The sequence below is a fragment of the Chrysemys picta genome, chromosome 9 (genome assembly GCF_011386835.1).
Source record: "Chrysemys picta bellii isolate R12L10 chromosome 9, ASM1138683v2, whole genome shotgun sequence".
Classification (NCBI taxonomy): Eukaryota; Metazoa; Chordata; order Testudines; family Emydidae; genus Chrysemys; species Chrysemys picta.
In genome coordinates, this window is record NC_088799.1 from 294,654 (window position 1) to 316,889 (window position 22,236).

Consider the following 22,236-nt stretch of genomic DNA (forward strand, 5'->3'; position numbering starts at 1 on the left):
GCCAGTCAGCCTCACCTCAGTCCCTTGAAAAATCATGGAGCAGGTCCTCAAGGAATCAATTCTGAAGCATTTGGAGGAGAGGAAAGTGATCAGGAACAGTCAGCATGGATTTACCAAGGGCAAGTCATGCCTGACTAACCTAATTGTCTTCTATAATGAGATAACTGGCTCTGTGGATGAGGGGATCGCACGGATGTGTCATTCCTTGACTTTAGCAAAGCTTTTGATATGGTCTCCCACAGTATTTTTGCCAGCAAGTTAAAGTAGTATGGGATGGATGAATGGACTATAAGGTGGATAGAAAGCTGGCTAGATCGTCGGGCTCAATGGGTAGTGATCAATGGCTCCATGTCTAGTTGGCAGCTGGTATCAAGCGGAGTACCCCAAGGGTCGGTCCTGGGGCTGGTTTTGTTTAGTATCTTCATTAATGAACTGGAGGATGGCGTGGACTGCACCCTCAGCAAGCTTGCACTAAACTTGGAGGAGTGGTAGATACACTGGAGGGTAGGAATAGGATACCGAGGGACCGAGACAAATTAGAGGATTGGGCCAAAAGAAACCTGATGAAGTTCAACAAGGACAAGTGCAGAGTCCTGCACTTAAGACAGAAGAATCCCATGCACTGCTACAGACTAGGGACCGAATGGCTAGGCAGCAGTTCTGCAGAAAAGGACGTAGGGGTTACAGTGGACGAGAAGCTGGACATGAATCAGCAGTGTGCCCTTGTTGCCAAGAAGGCCAACGGCATATTGGGCTGTATTAGTAGGAGCATTGCCAGCAGATGGAGGGAAGTGATTATTCCCCTCTATTCAGCACTGGTGAGGCCACACCTGGAGTACTGTGTCCAGTTTTGTTCCCCCCACTACAGAAGGGATGTGGACAAATTGGAAAGAGTCCAGTGGAGGGCAACAAAAATGATTAGGGGGCTAGAGCACATGACTTATGAGGAGAGGCTGAGGGAACTGGGCTTGTTTAGTCTGCAGAATGAGGGGGGATTTGATAGCAGCCTTCAAATACCTGAAGGAGGGTTCCAAAGAGGATGGCGCTCGGTTGTTCTCAGTGGTGGCGGATGACAGAACAAGGAGCAATGGTCTCAAGTTGCAGTGGGGGAGGTCTAGGTTGGATATTAGGAAACAGTATTTCACTAGGAGGGTGGTGAAGCACTGGAATGGGTTACGTAAGAAGGTGGTGAAATGTCCATCCTTAGAGGTTTTTAAAGCCCGGCTTGACAAAGCCCTGGCTGGGATGATTTAGTTGGTGTTGGTCCTGCTTTGAGCAGGGGGTTGGACTAGATGACCTCCTGAGGTCTCTTACAACCCTAATCTTCTATGATTTTATGATACGCTTCTCCAGTCATCGCGTAGCATTGCGGGCACGAGTAGAGCGAAGTGAAGTCTCCCCGTCTCTTCCAAATTCACCTTCCAGCGAGCCACTCAGGTAGGTGGCGACATCTTGGTTGGAGGTGGTCCTGGCGATTCGCTTCTTTACTGCATCCTGCAGAGCACTCTGTGATGTTCCTCACCGTGGCGTCCGGGCACGTCAGAAGGCAGAAGGTGTGAGTGATCACAGCAATGTCGCACAGATCACCCATTCGAAGGACATTGGCGCCACCTTGCCTGTGCGAGATGTACACCAGTTCATTGCTGGCCCTCTGGGGAAGAAACATCCGTTTCTTCATCAGCTGCCGGATGGTGTTGTCTGCCTTGTTCAGAGGTACCTTCGCCACGGCAGATCCCCTCAGGATGAATGAGATACGGGGGATCAGGAAGGTGTTCAAGGCGTTGATCTTCTGCCATGGTGCCAGTAGGAAGGAGTCAATACTGGCCACATTTTGTAGGATCTCCACGATGGTATTCTCAGGTGTGTGCTGGACCTGAAAACCCGTTGACCTGCCAAGATGTTGGTAAGCTTGCCCGTCCTCAAGGAAGGTTCACCCTGGATCTGAAATGGTGTTGCCTGGACCGAATCCCTTCTACTGCCATCGATATGCAAGGATGTATGCTTCCTGGCACTGAAACAGACTCCCATCCAGTTGGCAGCCTGGATGGTGATGTCAAGCATTTGCTGGAGACTCTCGGGGTTGTCTGCCATCAGGACCAGATCGTCCACTACTAGGCAAAGTTCTCTGGCTTTGGTGCACTGGGTGCATGCACACCTGAGTGGAATACATGTCTATAACCACTGAAATAAGAACTTTAAATGTCAGCTACTATTGCATTGAAAACAAAGCCCCAGGACATTAGACTGAGGTGGAGAAATCCTATGTCTGGCGGAGTGCAAACTTTCAAGTGGCTAGATGCAGTATGTTTCTTTTTTTCTCTTGTTTTTTCTGTTACATGGAGTTATGGCCTCTGTTACATGTGTACAGGTCTCATTCCAAGCATATACTGAGCAAGGTTTAAAATGTTTATACCTTGACCTACTACTGATTTCAGAGGTGGATGTGGAGTGTGCAAGGAGGAACAGATGGGGAAATGTAGAGGTACATGGTGAAGGGGCAGTGGACTGAGAAACATTGACTGGGGAGAAGAGATAAGTTGCCAATTAATTCATCCTGGAAAGGGGATTCTGACAGGCAGGTGCATCAGTCTGGGAGATAATGAGGGATGAAGGACCTGCAAGGGATTGGGATCATGGAGGGTAGTGCAGGTGATGGCGGAGGCATGGAAGGGTATGCGGGGAACTGGGAGCAGGGGGACATGAAGAAGTAGAGATTCTTATTCATACTAAGCCCTGAGAGCTGAAAATTTTCTGATATAGATAAGAGCCTCCCCGCCTCTTTTTCCTTCTCCCCTTATAGGGGAGAACCCCACTTTAATGGACATCATTAGATCTGTCAGAACAGGGATCCCTTGCTGTGAATCTTATATGCCAAACAGATTTAAATTTCTGATGTTTATTTGGGTTGATGGGGCAGGGAGGGAGAGGATAATTCATCATTAAAAAATGTTTTTAAAAAGTTGAGCATCCCACCTCACCAATCAAAATATAAACGTTTATGCAAAAGTCAAAATAAATTATTAGGTAATTATAAAATCCTATCGCCAAGAGATCCATTTCCAATAATCTCTTACTAGTTATCCATTTTCATTGTTGTGCATATTTTACAAATTTTAGGGGGCTCTGTTAGGTTTGCATGGAAGTGTAAATTGGGTTAGGTGAGAGCGAGTGGTAAAGGATTATATGGTAAGATGGATCACTTCAGTGTTCTTTACCACATATTCTAAAGTTTGCTTTTTGTTCAAAAGTGTATAATTTTGTAAAGTAAGTCATCTTGGTTTGGAGCTTTTACTGTACTTCACTGAAACCTACTTTCACTATTATTTTTTACAACTTTTTTTTGTTTGTTTGCAAATTTTAGTTTAGTGTCAGGAAGGTTTTTAATGTGGGTTTTGGTCCTACGTAGGATACAAATATATTTTTGTAAACTGTTTATATAGGCAACTTAGGGTTGCTTAGGGAGGTGTATTTTCATAAAAATAAATAACTCCTTGTAGTGAGTTGGTGTGGCTCCCCTCCTGCCCAGCAGAGGGAGCACCCTTGCAGGCACCCGAGTGGGCGGAGCCACTGCCGCCTGTTCCCGCCCCCTGGAAGTCAAGGGGCGGGACAGGAAGTATAAAAGCCGGCCGCCGGAGCTCAGTCAGAGCCCAGCCGCCGCAGGGAGCAGACGTGCCGCCGGGAGCTTGCGGCCGGGAGACCTCTGAGACCTGAGACCGTTGCCCTAACTGGCCGGACCTGCCCCGAGCCCACGACGAGGAGGAGCCGCAGGAGCTCCCCCACACCTGGTATTGGGAGGAGCCGTCGGGCCTGCCTAGCACCAACTACGAAGGCGAGGAGCCCCCAGAGCCCCTCCGCCCCTGCTGTTATCCAGAGGTGCCGCCCGAGCCCCAGTGGCCGGATTTCCCCGAGGAGCTGCCGGACCTCCCCCCCAAGTCCCGGACCAGAGGAACCAATGCTGCTGGACTGGCCCGAACCCAGCGTCACCAATGAGGTAGGCTCTGAGGGGGAACACGGAAGTAGCCGGGGGTAGCCAACCCCGGTCAGGCTATAGACACATGTAAGCCGATGTCAGTGTGTTTCGGTCTGGACACGCCACTGACCAGCAGCGACACGAGCCACTGCTAGGGCCCCGGGCTGGGACGCAGTGGAGTGGGTGGGCCTGCGTCCCTCCCTGCCACCCCACTCTCAGGTGGAAGGTTTCCCCCTCACCCAACGCTCAGGTAGGGACCTGGGCCTACTTAACTGATTGTTTGCTCAGCCCCTGCACCAGAGGACCTGAGCCCCTTAACTGACTGTTGCTCAGCCCCTGCCTGAGGGCCTGAGCCCTGAACTAGCTGATTATTTGCTCAGCCCTGCCTGAGGGCCTGAGCTCCCAGAACTGTGGGCCGCTCAGCCCTGCACCAAAGGGCCTGGGCGTTGACTGTCTGTGCTTATAGTGAGTCGGTGTGGCTCCCCTCCGTCCAGGAGGGTCGAGCCCCGGCACAAACCTACTACACTCCTACTTTAATATTCTTAATAATATTTGCTAATTAAGAACTAGTATGTATGAATACAGCCTTTAATCTACACAGTATCTAGATACCACAATAGAATAACTACCCAGACAGATGTAACTCTTTAAAATATTTGTGGATCAGTTCAAAAGCATACAAAGTTTTACTGTGATTTTTCTAGGAGCAATTAATTTATTTGCATGGATACTTAGTGCTTCTTTATTAACACATCAAATTAACATAAGAGATAACTATAGATTCCACATACACAGGAGACTTGTTAGCATGCATGAAAGCTGCACACTGCACCTACTGAGGTTACAATGAGTGATTAGAGAGGCTGGGCCACTAGGTTCGGAACAGATTGAGGATGACATTTGCATTTTCTCAGGAAGTATTTCCATATCAACCTTCAATTTCAAACTGAGAAGAGATACCTGTTCACTGCTAAAATGAACAATACCACCTGTGACACCTTTGTTTACTACACTTTTCCATAACTGCATTTACACTTTGTTAAAAGCCAAAATGTATTTAAAAATAAGGAGACTAACAAATTAAAAAAATACTGTAAAAAGTGACATTCAAAAAGGTTAAAACATAGTAAGCCGCCTTATACCTTTGTCTGGCAGGACTATTTTTAACAGAACCCTCTCTCTATTCTTGAAGTACCTTTCGAATCTGTCTCACTAATTGACTAATCTGGATTACTCAAAAATTAACAGAAGCAGGTATAACAAACAGGAAAACAACAGGAAACTGCAAATTGCATACCTAAGAGCAATGTAAACTGCAACATTTTAGAGAATGTGTTTCAGTTAGTGAACATGTAAGTCTTTCCATCTAGTTTTAATAGTTAGGTTATGAAATTGTTAATTCTTAAAGTGAGTGAAGTTAAATCATTTTATGTACAACAAATACTTGGATCTCCTTAATTTCGCTAAAGTGCTATTGGCTTTGTGCTGTTTTGATTAGAGTCTTAAGGAGTGTATGCAAGATTTTTCAGAGCACCTGCACATGAAACCATTGTAGGAAATTCACATATGAATTAAATACTAATTTCCAGAGAATAGGATTCAGTTGTTTCATTTAACTACATACTTAAGACAATGCCTGGACCAAATTTCAAAGGCAGTAGTATTTTTTTTTTTTAAATGAGCACACGAGTACACACAAACTCGGTAAAATCTGACAGAATCGAGCTAATGCCCTATAAAATATAATACCCAATAATAATAACCCTTCCACTTCATGAAGCATTTGGCAAGGTAATGTAGGCATGAAACATATAAAGTTAATTATTTTAAAATGATCATAAAATATAGCACAGATTTAGCAGATGTACATCTTCTCTCAAACATTGCTCACCACAATGCAGACTTTAGAATAGAGTACAGATACCCTTCTGGCTAGTATGTGATATTTTTATCTAATACTGCAGAAAAAAAAACAGAATATCTGTCTTCACCAGCAACATTGTGAATTGAATCCGTCAGTGATTTGGACTAAACATTTAAACTGGACTCTGAATACATTTTGCACCTAATACAGAGATAAAAAATCCAAGAGATAAATGTTGTCCAGCTATGTGAATAATGCAATTTTAAATGCAGTTTTACAATACACCACCTAACAATCTCCTCTCTAGCACTTTGATCCATCTTCTCTTAATCACACACTGATCCATCAAGCACCTAAGAATGCTCAACTAATCAGATCACTTAACAGTCTTATTTCTCTTTTAGAAATGAGGTCGACTTGTTCAGCAGAACTGCAAACAGAAAAACACTTTTATATGAACACTCTTAACTACTATGTAATAGGTACCCGATGACAGTTCTTTCACTATAGGAGTATTACTACATTCTTACTTTGGCCAGTAGCTCTGTTTAGACTTGGGGCCTTGGGGACTTATCCAAAAAGCACATGCAATAACTCACTAATAGTAATAGCTATATTATGCACATGTATTTAATAGGAACAGTAGCAACAACTCTAGTTAATATGTGGTCTCTGCATTTCCATCTTCATCCTGTTTTTAGTTACTCAGAACTTTAATGACAGGTTTCAGAGTAGCAGCCGTGTTAGTCTGTATCCGCAAATAGAACAGGAGTACTTGTGGCACCTTAGAGACTAACAAATTTATTAGAGCGTAAGCTTTCGTGGACTACAGCCCACTTCGTCGGATGCATACCATGCATCCGAAGAAGTGGGCTGTAGTCCACGAAAGCTTACGCTCTAATAAATTTGTTAGTCTCTAAGGTGCCACAAGTACTCCTGTTCTTTTTGCAGAACTTTAATCTATCTGGCTTAATTTTCAGGGCTTAGTCCTAGCATGAAGGTGAGTTTTTGGAACATTTCAGCCAAAATGGTCTAGTAGAATGAAGAAGCCAATTTTGCCCATTTAAATAATTCTTGTAGCATTTTCAAGAAGAGCAGTACTCCTGAAGCAGCTGGGTACAGAAAGTGGGGTAAGAAGCCTCAGTGAGAAGGTGCTTTTGAGCATTCATGTGAAAACTGGTATTGCTTTAACAGAATCATCTTACTTTTGCATGCGGGTGTGACTAAATCACATGTGTTTTGCAAGATGGGACCACATCCTACTTTTTTGCAGGTTTTAGTATCAACAGGGATAGGCAGACAATAATAAAATTGTGTGTGGCCTTCCCGGAGCCAAGATGTCACTCTACGACTAGACAGCTTGTGAAGTGGATGGGGAAGGATCCATTGGTGATGATTAAGACTGTGAGTTTGTCACAGAAGTCACGAATTCCGTGACTTTTTGTGACCTCTGATTTCTGCAGTGGCTGGTGCGCCTGGCCCGGGGCAGCTCAGGCAGCCCCTATCACACCAGCTGCTGCTGGGGCAGTCTCGGGCCACCACCTACTCCTCTTCCCCTCCACCCCCAACAGCAGCAGAGTTTGGGTGTGGGAAGGGACAGGGGGTTGGGGCATGGGACAGGGTGAGGCAGGCTCTGGGCAGCACTTACCTGGGGGGCTCCCCGGAAGCGCGGAGGCATGGCCAGGCAGCTCTGCGCACTACCTCCCGCCTGCAGGCACCACCCCCGCAGCTCCCATTGGCCGTGGTTCCCGGGCAATGGGAGCTGTGAAGCCAGCGCTCTGGGTGGAGGCAACGTGCACGCCTCTGCCTAGGAGCTGAGTGAGGGAGATGTCGCCACTTCCAGACAGATGCGGAGCCAGGTAGGGAGCCTGCCGGCCCCGCCAACCCTCCTCTGCACCAGCAGGGGTCCTGGGCCTTACGCCACTGCCTTCCTGAACCCATGCGGTACCCCTCCCCCTGAGTACCTGCGGTGCCCCTGGACTGCCCCCACCCCCCTAATTTAGTCAGGGGTATATAGTAGAAGTCCTGGACAGGTCATGGGCTGTGAATTTTTGTTTACTGCCCGTGACCTGTCTGTGACTTTTAATAAAAGATACCCGTGACTAAAACATAGACTTACTGATGATTCATATCAGCACTAATGACACTGCATCGCGGGATATCTCCCAGATAATAGATGACTTCAGGGACTTGGAAGCGTGCTGAAGAAGAAAAATGTCCAACCAATCTTCTTTGAGAGCCTTCCTATTCCACAAGCGAAGGAAGACAAAAAGCAGAAGATTCTGGAAGTGAACCGCCGGCTAAGTAAGTGGTATAGAATATAGGGTTTTGGCTTTGTGGAACGTTGCTCCACCTTTTATGGGGTAAGGGGTCTGTATAGTTTGGCTGGCCTCCACAGTGCTCCACCTCAGCAGAAAGGGAACTGATCTCAGGAGAGGCAGCTAGAAGAGTCAGGAGAGTGTGAAACTAATAATAAAACAGGAGGGTAAAACCAGGGAAGATATCTTCATCAATGACTTAGATATTGGCATAGAAAGTACGCTTATTAAGTTTGCGGATGATACCAAACTGGAAGGGATTGCAACTACTTTGGAGGACAGGGTCATAATTCAAAATGATCTGGACAAATTGGAGAAATAGTCTGAGTTAAACAGGATGAAGTTTAACAAAGACAAATGCAAAGTGCTCCACTTAGGAAGGAAAAATCAATTTCACACATACAGAATGGGAAAAGACTGTCTAGGAAGGAGTACGGCAGAAAGGGATCTAGGGGTTATAGTGGACCACAAGCTAAATATGAGTCAACAGTGTGATGCTGTTGCAAAAAAAGCAAACATGATTCTGGGATGTATTAACAGGTGTGTTGTGACCAAGACACGAGAAGTCATTCTTCCGCTCTACTCTGCTCTGGTTAGGCCTCAGCTGGAGTATTGTGTCCAGTTCTGGGCGCCGCATTTTAAAAAAGATGTGGAGAAATTGGAAAGGGTCCAAAGAAGAGCAACAAGAATGATTAAAGGTCTTGAGAACATGACCTATGAAGGAAGGCTGAAAGACTTGGGTTTGTTTAGTTTGGAAAAGAGAAGACTGAGAGGGGACATGATAGCAGTTTTCAGGTATCTAAAAGGGTGTCATAAGGAGGAGGGAGAGAACTTGTTCACCTTAGCCTCTAAGGATAGAACCAGAAACAATGCGTTTAAACTGCAGCAAGGGAGGTCTAGGTTGGACATTAGGAAAAAGTTCCTAACTGTCAGGGTGGTTAAACACTGGAACAAATTGCCTAGGGAGGTTGTGGAATCTCCGTCTCTGGAGATATTTAAGAGTAGGTTAGATAAATGTCTATCAGGGATGGTCTAGACAGTATTTGGTCCTGCCATGCGGGCAGGGGACTGGACTCGATGACCTCTCGAGGTCCCTTCCAGTCCTATAATCTATAATCTATGAACACTCACTTAATACAGAATCATGAATAAAATTCACCAAGGAACCAAAGGACATGAAGAGAAGAATTCTTGAGTTGCTTATACACTGGTGCTAGGAGCCTAGGAAACAAGAGGATCTGGAATTGCATTTATGAGTATAAATTTGATCTAGTTGGTCTTACTGGAACCTGGTGGGATGATGCATGATTGGAATGTTTAAATCAGTGGTTATAACCTATATTTAGGAAGGATTGAGTGGGCAAAAGGAGGGGGGGTGTGGCACTCTATCAAAAATAGCATTAAGAGTTTCTGCATCATTGATAGAAGAAAATCTTCTTGAATGCTTTTGGATAGGTGTCCTAATGGATAAAGCACAAGAAGGGGTTTTAGCTGGTGTCTGCTACAGACCACCAAATCACCCTAGGGACGAGGATGACCATCTATTTATGTACCTACCTGTGATGTGTAGGAAAAATAGCTGTGAGATCATGGGGGGACTTCATAGAGATTAATGCCTAGCGACCACTAGATCTAGTTTGACCTGTATATCACAGGCCACCAACACCGCACACTAAACCCAACAACAATGGAAATGAGACAAAAGTAAATGACACCCACAGGAGACTATATTGTCATGTACCACAGGCAGAGACTAGGAGGGACTGAGGTGTATCAGTACTTGAGACACCTGCACTGGCAGGGAAATGATTACATGAGTTATACCCAGATTATCCTGGCAAGTGACCCACCCTCACACTTCAATTTGAGTGACATGCTGGAGGTCCAGACCTCAGTGGGGAAACGGGGGAGGGGAAACTCAGGGCTCTGGACCAGAGGGTGGGGTGGGGTGGGGCTCAGGCATGGGTGTAATTTGACTTCTATTTTGGGTGGGCAGGGGCCAGCAGGGCTCAAGCCAGCTCCGCACAGCGGGGTCCGGGGAGGGAACGCCACCTCCATCCCCTGACTCACCTTAGCAGGCCACCCGCCTGTCTGGGTTGGGGGCACAACCAAAAATTATAACTCAAAGGTGGGGGCTCAGCTAAAAAAGTTTGAAAACAGCTCATGGTGCAGGGAGAGGGGTAGCTAGGGGCTGTGTGTAGGCACGGGGGTAGCTCAGGGTGCAGGGAGGAGGTAGCTCAGGTTGCATGGAGAAGGATAGTTAGGGGCTGTGTGCAGGCACGGGAGTAGCTCACGGTGCAGGGAGAGGGGTAGCTGGGGCAGTGAGGGGTGTAGCTAGGGGCTGTGTGCTGGGAAGGCTCCCCTGCGGTCCCTGTTATCCAAGGGCTCTGCCAGCCACAGAGCCAGGTCCCCCCGCCCAGGCAGCTCTTACTGGCTGTGTGAGCAAAAGGGGCTGCTTTAGCCCCCTGCACCAGCTGGAGACAAGGGAACACCGCAGCTGCCTGCTCCATGGCACCAGCCAGATCAGCAGCTGCCATGCACTGCCCGGCTCTGGATTCCTGCCTCCGACTTGGCCAGGGGGTGGGGAGAGAAAGAGATGGGGGGGATGTGCGGAGCTGTCCCAGGACTGCCTGGCTCTTGCACAATAGCTTTTGGGGGGGGGGCGCAACACCTCCGTGGCCCCCCAACTCTACCCATGGGCTCGGGGCTTCTGCCCCCTGGGGAGCACCAGAACTCGGGGCTCCAGAATTCATCCCTGCTGCTCTCGGCTTCAGCCCCATGGGAGGTGTTAGGGCTCGGGGTTTTAGCTGTGGGGCACCATGTCCCCCGCGAAAGGGTTTGCAGACTCCTTGTTGAGGACCACTGTTTTAGTGCACTTAGAACAGTCTCCTTTTAAACAGAAAACGACACTCAAACTTTATAGTAGAAGTGGCACTGTAGTGTAATAAAGGTGGTTTTGCAACTAGGAAAGCATCTTGGGCTCTTACTTTCCTTGATGACTTTCAGCCACTCTTAATACCGCACTGAACAATTGTAATGTTTGTTAAGAATTAATTTTGAATATCAGGGAAATTGCACACTGGCTCTACAAAGACAAATTAAGGCATGCTTGTTAGAACTAAAGTTATGTCAAGATGGAAAATCTGTGAGGATTTGAAAAGGGGTTGATTTGTCCGTTCTCCAGCTTTTAAAGCAAACTTAGAACTGGGACCATTACTGCAGAGTTTATACCAATGGACTTTAATAGATTCCCAGATTTTTAAGGCCAAGAAGGGACCATTAGATCATCTAGTCTGGCCTTGTGTATAACACAGACCATAGAATTTCACTGAGTTATTCCTGCATTAAGCCCAATAACTTGCATTTGCCTATCTTCCTGAAAGAACTCCAATCCAGACTTGAAGACTGCCAGAAATGGCGAATCCAACATTTCCCTTGTCAGTTTGTTCCAAAGGTTCATCTGTTAGCTTTCAGCCTATTGAAGCTTTTCTAACCAAGACCACTCTAGGAAGGGCATCTTTTCCCAAAACCAGCATGAGGACTCATTGGGAATTCCTCACAGGGCTAATATGGTGGGGTTTTACCACAAGCATCAACATTCCTTCACCATACAATTTGTAATATACAATGAAAGGGAAATCTCTGAGTAGGTCTCAAGCTTCCTCCAAACTCCCATGACATACTGAATTTGTTTATTCTGTTTCAATGAGCAGTTATGAATGCCTGGAATCCTCTTGCTCTGTCCTGGCTATTCAGCATCTGTTACTAAAAACCAGCTGGAGCCATAAGTACATATAATGCACATTCATGCTTATTCATGTAGTAAGAAGTGGAGGTCAAATCATTCCTTAAATATCACAGGCAAGTGCACCCTTGTCCTTGTTTTGAATTGTGGAAAGTTCTTTGAAAAACAGACAAAAATATAATTTTATGAGCTATTTTAAGAAGTCCCCCCATTTGTTGTTAATAGATGGTTGGAGCAGTAAATGAAAACAAAAAGGTCACCTGCAAACCAAAAAAGTCTTTTTACAGCTATACTTCAACAGAGGAAATTACATTACATTTGAAGATTGAAAAAACTCAGCCACTTTTGTCCAATACTATCACTAGAAAAATAGTTCTCCCCAATCTTATTTGAAAAGCCAGATTTAAAATACGTTCCTTTCATGCTAAATTAAATGAACACTATTAAGTAAATATTCTCTATCCTTTACTGCTGCCTATTCTTTTATTCTAAATACCACACCATAAATGGGCTATCAGTAGTGTCAGATATAAGTTTATAACTTGATTGTTGCTCTACCTTTCTTTTACTGAAGAGTGGGGTAAAAGCAAGCAGAAGTGCTAATGAAAAAGAGTGGTTTTAGCTAAAGGAAAAGCAGACTTGCGCTAAGCTACATTTGCAAAAGCTCACTAAAAACCTCACACAAGTGCCTCTTTCTAAGGTACTTTTTGCTCATTTTCTGTTTTAATCCTGTTTGTCATTATCACTTTTCTGGTTTGGATACATCCTTGTATATAGGAAGTCAAACACACGTCACTAAAAGACTACTGAGGGTCACCTGAAGTATTAATTTTACATCTGAATGCTACTGATGTGCTATCTTATTCAGTAAAATTACTCTGATACAAACATTAATGAGAAGCATGGCTCAAGTAGGGAAATCAGACATATGTTAACAAACCATTCATATCCAGGATATGCATATAATCCTGGTAAAAGCTGAGAGTCTCACAGGGATGTCGGGGGGGGGGGGGGGGGAGGAGAAAGAGGGAATAACAGAGGAGAAAATGTATTCCTCCCCCAAAACATTAGTGGGTACCTACAGAAGTGTGGTAAGCCTATTCACCTACAGAGGCTGCACTAGAATGGGGTTGATGCTGATTAACTGGAACGGGGGAATTGCTGGACAGATTAAAATGGCAGCCCAGAATGAAAGCAGTGAATGGAAACCTTACAATCTCCTTAGGCTAATTGAACGCACTCAGTCAGTGCCTCAGATAAGGGTGACATTTAGACTCCCCACTCCTTTGCCACAAAGTTGAAATATTCAACTTTAAACTGAGCCAGTTGACTCAAAGGGGATCAAAGTATGAAACTAAAACCAGACTATAGGTTACTCCCAGGGGAATTCTACGCAGTGTATACGCAGAATTCATGTGTCCTGCAGATTTTTTTTTTCCTCCACAGAAAATACATTCTGCTGCAGAAGCTCCAGGGGCTGCTGTGGTGCCAGAACAGAGGAAGCTGGCTCACTGCTCACCAGCTATAGCAGTCAGCAGCCAATAGGGAGACAGCACCATCTGCATTCCTCACAGCATCCTGCCAGCGGGGCCTGGTGAGGAGGCACAGGGATGGGGAGGCAGACACAGCATGGCACACAGGGCTGTGTGTGTGGGAGTCACATAGACTGGGGTTCAGAAGGGTTAGTTGCGGGGTACAGACTGGAGTGGGGGTTGAATGGGAGTGGGATGCAGGGACTACGGTTGCCAGGTGTCTTGTTTTCGACCAGAACATCCAGTTGAAAAGGGAAACTGGCAGCGTCTGGTCAGCAGACCAGACACTAAAAGTCTGTAAAAAGTGACAAAGTGTCCTATGGCACCTTATAGACTAACAGACATATTGGAGCATAAGCTTTCGTGGGTGAATACCCACTTCGTCGGACGCATGTGGGTATTCACCCACGAAAGCTTATGCTCCAATACGTCTGTTAGTCTATAAGATGCCACAGGACTCTGTCGCTTTTTACAGATCCAGACTAACACGGCTACCCCGATACTAAAAGTCTGTTACCTGCAGTAATCAGCCTCCACCACCAGGGTCAGGGAGTGCAGCAGCTGCTACTGGAGCCTGGAGGAGCAGCTGTGCTTAGCAACTGCTGCTTTTCCCTTCCCTCAGCCTGAGGGAGAGAATTGGCTGGCTCCTGGGCCGGGCTCCCAAGTAGGGGTGGGTGGGGGTGTGTGTGTGTGTCAGTCCCTTGCTCTGGAGACCCCCTCGCCCTGTTGTGTCCCCATTTCCCTGCCCAGCCGCTTGCTCCAGGGACCATAAGATCGGCCGTACCGGGTCAGACCAAAGGTCCATCTAGCCCAGTATCCTGTCTACCGACAGTGACCATTGCCAGGTCACCCAGAGGGAGAGGACCTAACAAGCAATGATCAAGTGATCTCTCTCCTGCCATCCATCTCCATCCTCAGACAAACAGAGGCTGGGGACACCATTCCTTACCCACCCTGGCTAATAGCCATTAATGGACTTAACCACCATGAATTTATCCAGTTCTCTTTTAAACGCTGTTATAGTCCTAGCCTTCACAACCTCCTCAGGTAAGGAGTTCCACAGGTTGACTGTGCGCTGTGTGAAGAAGACCTTCCTTGTATTTGTTTTAAACCTACTGCCTATTAATGTCATTTGGTGACCCCTAGTTCTTGTATTATGGGAATAAGTAGATAACTTTTCCTTATCCACTTTCTCCACATCTCTCATGATTTTATATACCTCTATCATATCCCCCCTTAGTCTCCTCTTTTCCAAGCTGAAGAGTCCTAGCCTCTTTAATCTCTCATGCCCCCCACTCCGCTGTGCCCCGATTTCCCCACCCTAGCCCCTTGCTCTGGAGACTAACCCCTGCCGGGCCCCGCTGTGCCCCATTTGGGCAGGCTCCACATCAGCCCCTACCAGCCTGGCTCTGCAGTTGTGGGTGAGTCCCGGAGGATGGGGGAGTGAGTGACAGAGGCAGGGGTGGGGAGCGAGCAATAGGGGGGTAGGGTGGACCAGATGGGGAAGGGGGCAGGACCTCAGAGGAAGGGGGCATGGCCTCTGGGTAAGGGGTGGGGCAGGGGTGATCGGTTTTCAGGGATTAGAAAGTTGGCAACCCTAGCAGGGACACATAGGTACAGGGGAGTGGCTGAGTGGGGGTGCAGGGACACATGACGACAGGGTGGCTGAATGGGGATGCAGGGACTCATGGGGATGGGGATGGATGTGCCTGACTGATTGGGAGAGGCTAGTCAGCCAAGTCTGCATGGAGGAGGATCTCCAACTGCCTAACAATCTCTCGCACACACCTCCAAAAACCTGTTCCATACTTCTCCACACCCAACAACCCTCCAGGTTCACTCCCAGGCTCCTTCCCAGCAATTTCTTCCCTCTCCCTCAGCTCTTCCATCACCCCACTCCCTCAAGCCTTTGCACTGCTTCTGAGGGGTGCAGAAAATACGTTTCTGTATTGTAATTTAAATGAATTATTACTCAAAGTTCTGTATTAATATGAAGAGTAAGGAATCTATTTATCAAAAATATGTTTTGAATTTTTTTTGTTGTCTTTATTGTTACAGTCATACTTATTGACTGGTATTTTGAAATAAATTACCAAAATAGTTTAAACTGGCATGATTATATTGTTATTTTGATAAATAAAATATGCAGAATTTTAAAATATTGTGCACTGAATTCTTAATTTTTTTGGCACAGAATTCCCTCAGGAGTAATATGTCAATGACAATTACGTTAATTTCTCTTCTTCCCTCAAAGCATGTCTAAGTTTTCTTATAAAAACTTTGACATCCATAGAAAATTAATTTTTAAAACCTTTATGTTATACAGCTGTATATGAATAGGAAGAATTCTCTTGCCTTCTGGACGGTATTGTGCAACAATGGTTACTGCTTGGCCTGCATTCTTCAAGGCTGCTGCTGCTTGTTCATGGGTTGCAGCTTTAAGGTCTACACCATTTACCTACAAATAAAATGTAAACATCTCTTTATCAGAGTAAACAATAATGTTAATTGAAATTTATCACAGAACATAGTTTTAATATACAAGTGGGTGAAAATTCATATGAAGTAACTAGGGCTGTCAAGTATTTGCACTGTAAAAAAACAAAATAAATAGTATTTTTCAATTCACCTAATATAAGTACCGTAATGAAAGTTGAACTTACAAATGTAGACTTATGTACAAAAAAAATGTTGAATTATTATGCATTAAAAAATAAAACAATGTAAAATTTTAGAGCCTGCAAGTCCACTCAGTTGTACTTCTTGTTCAACCAATCGTTCAGACAAACGAGTTTGTTTACATTTGCAGGCCATAATGCTGCCCACGTCTTGTTTACAATGTCACCTGAAAGTGAGAATAGGTGTTCTCGTGGAATTGTTGTAGCCAGCATCGCAGTTTTAATTGCACTGTTAAATAATAGAATAGCTATTGAAAGGTTTCAGAGTAGCAGCCGTGTTAGTCTGTATCCGCAAAAAGAAGAACAGGAGGACTTGTGGCACCTTAGAGACTAACAAATTTATTAGAGCATAAGCTTTCGTGGACTACAGCCCACTTCTTCGGATGATATGCATCCGAAGAAGTGGGCTGTAGTCCACGAAAGCTTATGCTCTAATAAATTTGTTAGTCTCTAGAATAGCTATTGAAATTTATTAATATTTTGGATGTTTTTCTACATTTTCAAGTTTTTTTTTAACAAACAGTGCATTAGTTAAATTTGAGACTGAACTCCTGGGGGAGAATTGTATGTCCCCAACTCTGTTTTACCTGGATTCTGCCATATATTTCCAGTTATAGCAGTGTTGGATAATGACCCAGCACACGTTCGTTTTGAGAACACTTTCACAGCAGATTTGACAAAACACAAAGAAGGTACCAATCTGAGATTTCTAAGGATAGATACAGCACTCAACCCAAGCTTTAAGAATCTGAAGTGCCGTCCAAAATCTGAGAGGGACAAGGTGTGGAGAATGTTTTCAGATGTCTTAAAAGAGCAACACACTGATGTGGAAACTACAGAACCTGAACCACCAAAAAAGAAAATCAACCTTCTGCTGGTGGCATCTGACGCAGATGATGAAAATGAACATGCATCAGTCCGCACTGCTTTGGATCGTTATCGAACAGAACCCGTCATCTGGAATGATGGTTGAAGCATGAAGGGACATAGGAATCTTTAGTGCATCTGGCATGTAAATATCTTGCAATGCCAGCTACAATGGTGCTATGTGAAAGCATGTTCTCACTTTCAGGTGACACTGTAAACAAGACGTGGACAGCATTATCTCCTGCAAATTGTAACCAAACTTGTTTGTATGAGTGATTGGCTGAAGTAGGACTGAGTGGACTTGTAGGTTCTAAAGTTTCACATTGTTTTATTTTTGAATGCAGTTATTTTTTGTACATAATTCTACATTTGTAAGTTCAACTTTCATTATTAAGAGATTGCACTACAATACTTGTATTAGGTTGTAATCAAAAATAAATATAAAATGATCACTGTACACTTTGTATTCTGTGTTCTAATTAGAATCAATAAGTTGGAAAATGTAGAAAACAGCCAAAAATATTTAAATAAATGGAATTCTATTATTGTTTAACAGTGCAATTAATCACATGATTAATTTTTTTAATCACTTGACAGCCCTAAAAAAAAAAGAGAAGCTTTGCTAAATTACTTGGTATTGTCATACGGTACTGCTACACAATGCAGGGGGATCCTGAGAGAAGATCCCCCCCCCCCCCCCCCCCGTAGTGAGGACGTAGCCTAAGCCTGGGTCTGTAGGACCCAGGCTTGTGGACTTGGTGTTTCTAAGCCCGTGTTTGAGCATCCACATTGTATCATAAACCTGGGTTTACGATTGTTGGATCCTCACAGCTGTGCTAATGTGTCCATACTGCACTATTCAGGCCTTCTGCTTGACCTGCATCCACACTACAAAATGACAGGGCTTGGACCTGAGTCATAGTAGGATTTGGACTCTGACCCATCCCACCTAGCAGGGTTCTAGGATCCAGATGATGAATGCTTGCTGACCCATGTACGTCTACACAGGTATAAAACCCCCATAGCACAACCGTGACTGGCTCTGGGGCTTGGAGGCCCTCCCCCATCACAGGGTTCCAGAGCTCAGGCTACTGAATGTGTACACAGCAATTTTTCTGCACTGGAGCTTGAGCCCCGCAAGCACAAGTGAGCTGACTGGGCCAGCTACAGGTTTTCTATCCCCATGTAGACATATCCTAAAGTAACTGCTAAAGATCACACAGGAAGTCTGTGGCAGAGCAGGAAACAATACCCATGCCTCCAAAGTCCCAGTCTAGTGCCCTAACCACTGCACCATCCTTCCTCTCTGCACACCCACAGGCAGAGCACACTTGTATGGCCTATACATTTACCCAGTTTATTTTTATGAATCCAAAAAATTGATTTACCCCTATTTTTAAACATAGTAAATTTAAAAAAAAAACAGGTGGTATCAGGGTTTGTCAATTGTGGGGTGCATTACACCACCTCCCCCCAGAATGTTTGGCTTTTAAATCAGGTCTCTAAATCAGATAACATGAAGCAGAATGCTTAATTCTTGTCCCACATGCTCAGAATTAGCCCAACTAACTCACTAGATTCCCTAGTAATGAATCATATAAGCCATCAAAGTAAAACAGACTAAGAGGAGGAAATACATTTTTTTAAATTAATGAATCCTACCGAAATTATACGGTCTCCTTTCCTGAGCTCGCCACTCAGATCAGCAGGCCCTCCTGCGAGAATGAAAGAGATGAAAATTCCTTCTCCATCTTCCCCTCCCACAATGTTGAAACCGAGCCCCGTTGATCCCCGATGTAGGACAACTTTTCTAGGTTCTCTAAAAGACAAAAGGTAACGATGAGATCCTGGTCATTATTCATGAATCAGTGTAAGAGAATCAGTGTAAGGTTGTCAGATAGCACACTTCTCATTTTAAGGAGCCATGCCCTTTTTTTTGCTTGAATGCTTAGGTAAAAATACCTATCTTCTGTTACATGTGTATACTTTTTTACAGTGCAATGTATAAAACTGTTGACAGTCTAACATACAATATGCATTCTAAATTTCACATAATGCTACATTTGTACTTGGCACTACACTGAGTCATGGATCAGGGCCTCATTGTGCTAGGCACTATACAAACACAACTCTCTGTCTCAAGGAGCTTACAATCTAAGTATAAGACAAAAGCCAGCATGTAGATACAACAAACAAAGAGGGAAGCATACTCGTCATCTTGATAAACAGAGGGCACTGATGTAATAATTGCAGACTAACAGTCCTATCCCAATTATAAGCTTAACTGTGGGAAACTGGATAAAATAATTATTAAGCGTTCCAATCATCTATAACAAATGTTAATGGGAAAGGCATAAAAGACTGGGCTAGGCTACTGGTATAACTCAGGGACTGTGTTAACATCATGTCTGGTAAATAAGAGGAGTGTGGGACCTGAGATCAGTGTACCAAAATTGGTGTCAGACATTAGGCATACTGATGGACTATGAGGAGATGGGCTATTCCACCAATTCCCTTTTAGGGTCCTTAAAAAAAGAGACTTCAGGGGAAGGATCAAACAAGTTAAGCAGTTGGCTGGAAGGTGAACTGGAAGGAGCAAGCTTTACCATCTCTTGGGACCCCAGGATGCACCTGTCACTGTCACATCTTCACCTTCCTGATCCTCAGAGATGTCTTGACTAGAACAAGCCAGAAAGAGGGTCCCTAAGGATGGAAAATGATGTATGACAGAGGAGGTGACAGCAGAAACCTAAATCTCATATTCCAGGAGATGGTTGTGATTGAACCAGAACCAGTGGAGGTTCTGGCTCAACTGCAACCATCTCCTGGAATGTGAGATTTAGGTTTCTGCTGTCACCTCCTCTGTCATACATCATTTTCCATCCCCATGTTATTTTTTTCTCTTTCCTATTGCTCTCTTCTCTTTGTGTAGTAAGAGTCTGGCTTAGCTGGCCAAAATTACACATTTTGTAACACTGCTGTGAACCCTGACCTGTGAAATAGCTAAAAGCAATGCCCTAAACAGCCTGATTCTGGTACAAATTTGCTATATCTTGGAGTGACTGATAAGAGCATGTGCTGTGCCTGTGTTTCTCCAATTGCAAGGGTGCAAGTAAATGTCAGCACCAAAGACAGAAGCTGGATTTTCTATTTTTGCTGTCTTCAAGAAAGCAAGACTGGACTCTAGCAGCAGCAGCTCCAACCAACCTCTCTTTTTCAGTTATTACCATTTTAATGCCATCTAAAAGACTGCCAAATGTGTGTGTGTGTATGTGCGTGCGTGTCCTATAAAAACTCTCTACAGGTAAAGGGAAAGGGAAAAAGGAGTGTTATTAAATGAAAGTCTTAGTTAATACTTTATATTTCAGATGCCTTAACTGTTTTTCCTTCTTTTTCTGTATCTTTAATAAAAGGTTAAAAAACATGTAATGGTGTGATTTTCATAGGATTAAGCAGGCCAAAGTCTCTGTACTTGAAACAAAACCTTTAACTGAGTTTAATTGTTTAGTGCTATCCAGTGACAGATCATGTTAACACTTTTGACTCTGTGCCCATTTATTCCAACAAAATTAACACAACAGTACAGCACTCTTCCCCATTCTTTATTTTACATCCCCATCTCCTCTCTGTTCCTTTTTTTATTAAACTCTATTTCTGTCCTTGGAATAGCGTTCCCCCTTTTCCAATGCAACAAATGTCCTCCCTCTCCATAAATCCAATTTCTGTTTAGCCTTTCATCATGGATGACTCTGCCCACAATCTCTCGTGCCTAGTCCTTTGTTTGTTATCTATTTACTTTGACACGTCATCAAGAAGAAGCACAGTACTGGAAGCTTCTTCCTGGCTCTGCCACAATCTCCCTACATGACCTAAGGCAGTTTTTCTTCATCTGCAAAATATGGATAATGCCTATCTATAGATTATTGTGGAGCTCAATGTTATTTGTAAGATACTTAGAGGTCCTGAAATAGAAGACACTATGTTATAAGTAGTAAGTACTAATTATATACCTCTCCTGTTTTGCTAAATGTTAACCAATATCCATTTCTTTCTTTTTACTGAAGATTCAGCTGAGCAGCATGAAGGACTGTGGGAATTTTAAAAAAAATAGCGCAAAAATATGATGGGCTGGATGTGAGGGAACTGTGGGAATTTGACCCCAATTCTCCCACAATTTCCTGAGAGAAGTGCTAGTGTCCCCCAACACACTGCAAAATATGTCCCCGAAGGCAATGTGCCGGACAATGGTGCAGGGTACACTGAGATGCCTATATATTGCAGCGCGTCTTTTGCTGTGAGAATGCACTGCATTGGCAAAGGCAGCTAAGTGTGCACACACTGTAGCAAAACTGCAACCTCAGCAGCTGAATGCCAGCACAAATACTACCAGCAAAACTTTCCAATGCAGTCACGGTCTTAGTCTTACTGCTGCCAGTGGATACAGTAGCAAGGCAAGGAAGAATTTCAGTAGAAGACAAGGAATTTAAGAATAGGTGAGAAACACCTGTCAGGGATGGTCTATGTATACTTGGTCCAGCTCAGCGCATAGGGCCGGATTAGATGTCCTCTGGAAGTCCCTTCCAGCCCTGAAGTTCTATGATAGTATGAATTTTCTAATATTTAAGTAGAAAAATTCTGCACTACATTCAAATGATCACTAGAGTGCACTAAATAACTAGTCTCTGAACATTTCTGTGGCTGAAGACTTCCATTGAAATGATGAGCCAAAAACAAGCTGAATTTTTTTATGTAGAGGTTCTTGTCTCCAGTTTTTCAATATCTTTCCAGGATTCTTGATCTGTAAAATACATACTTTCTCCATGCCTAGACTCCTTTACTGACTCATTGTTGAGCCACAAGACTCCACTCCACCACTCACCTACAATCAAATTTCTGCCTTTGTTAGAGAACTCTCTTGTTGGGATTACAAAGGCATATTGAATAGGTACCACAAAGTTGAATGTGGCTCTGTATGCAACACCTACTTGTGTTTCCTTATCTAAATACTTCTCTGTAGGAACTCCATATGACTTTGTGGATCCTTGATTTTTGGCCTAGGCAAAATGCTGGAGCAAGATTCTTAAAAAAGTATGTCTTCTCATTAAGCAAACCCGAGTAAGAAAGAGAACTGTATTTTTTTCTAGCTTTTAGTGGTGAAGAGAAGAAAGTAGGTTTTCAGTGTGATTCTATTTTAGGGATTTATAAAGGCAACTGTTACTTTGGACTCTAAGTGCTGGTTCAATAGGAGGACAAATGTATAGA

At 44.2% G+C, this 22,236-nt stretch overlaps 1 protein-coding gene across 22 annotated transcripts in view; it reads right to left on the reverse strand.

The window, feature by feature from the left end:
* DLG1 (discs large MAGUK scaffold protein 1) overlaps nucleotides 1-22,236 on the reverse strand; it is a 360,872-nt gene that overhangs the window by 87,103 nt on the left and 251,533 nt on the right. For all 22 annotated transcript variants that reach the window (XM_065557448.1, XM_005295637.5, XM_065557446.1 and 19 more), the window contains 2 exons: nucleotides 18,637-18,793; nucleotides 15,785-15,887 (listed from right to left, as the gene is read on the reverse strand). In XM_065557448.1, coding sequence (XP_065413520.1) covers nucleotides 15,785-15,887; nucleotides 18,637-18,793 — 260 coding nt within the window. The remainder of the gene's footprint in view (nucleotides 1-15,784; nucleotides 15,888-18,636; nucleotides 18,794-22,236) is intronic.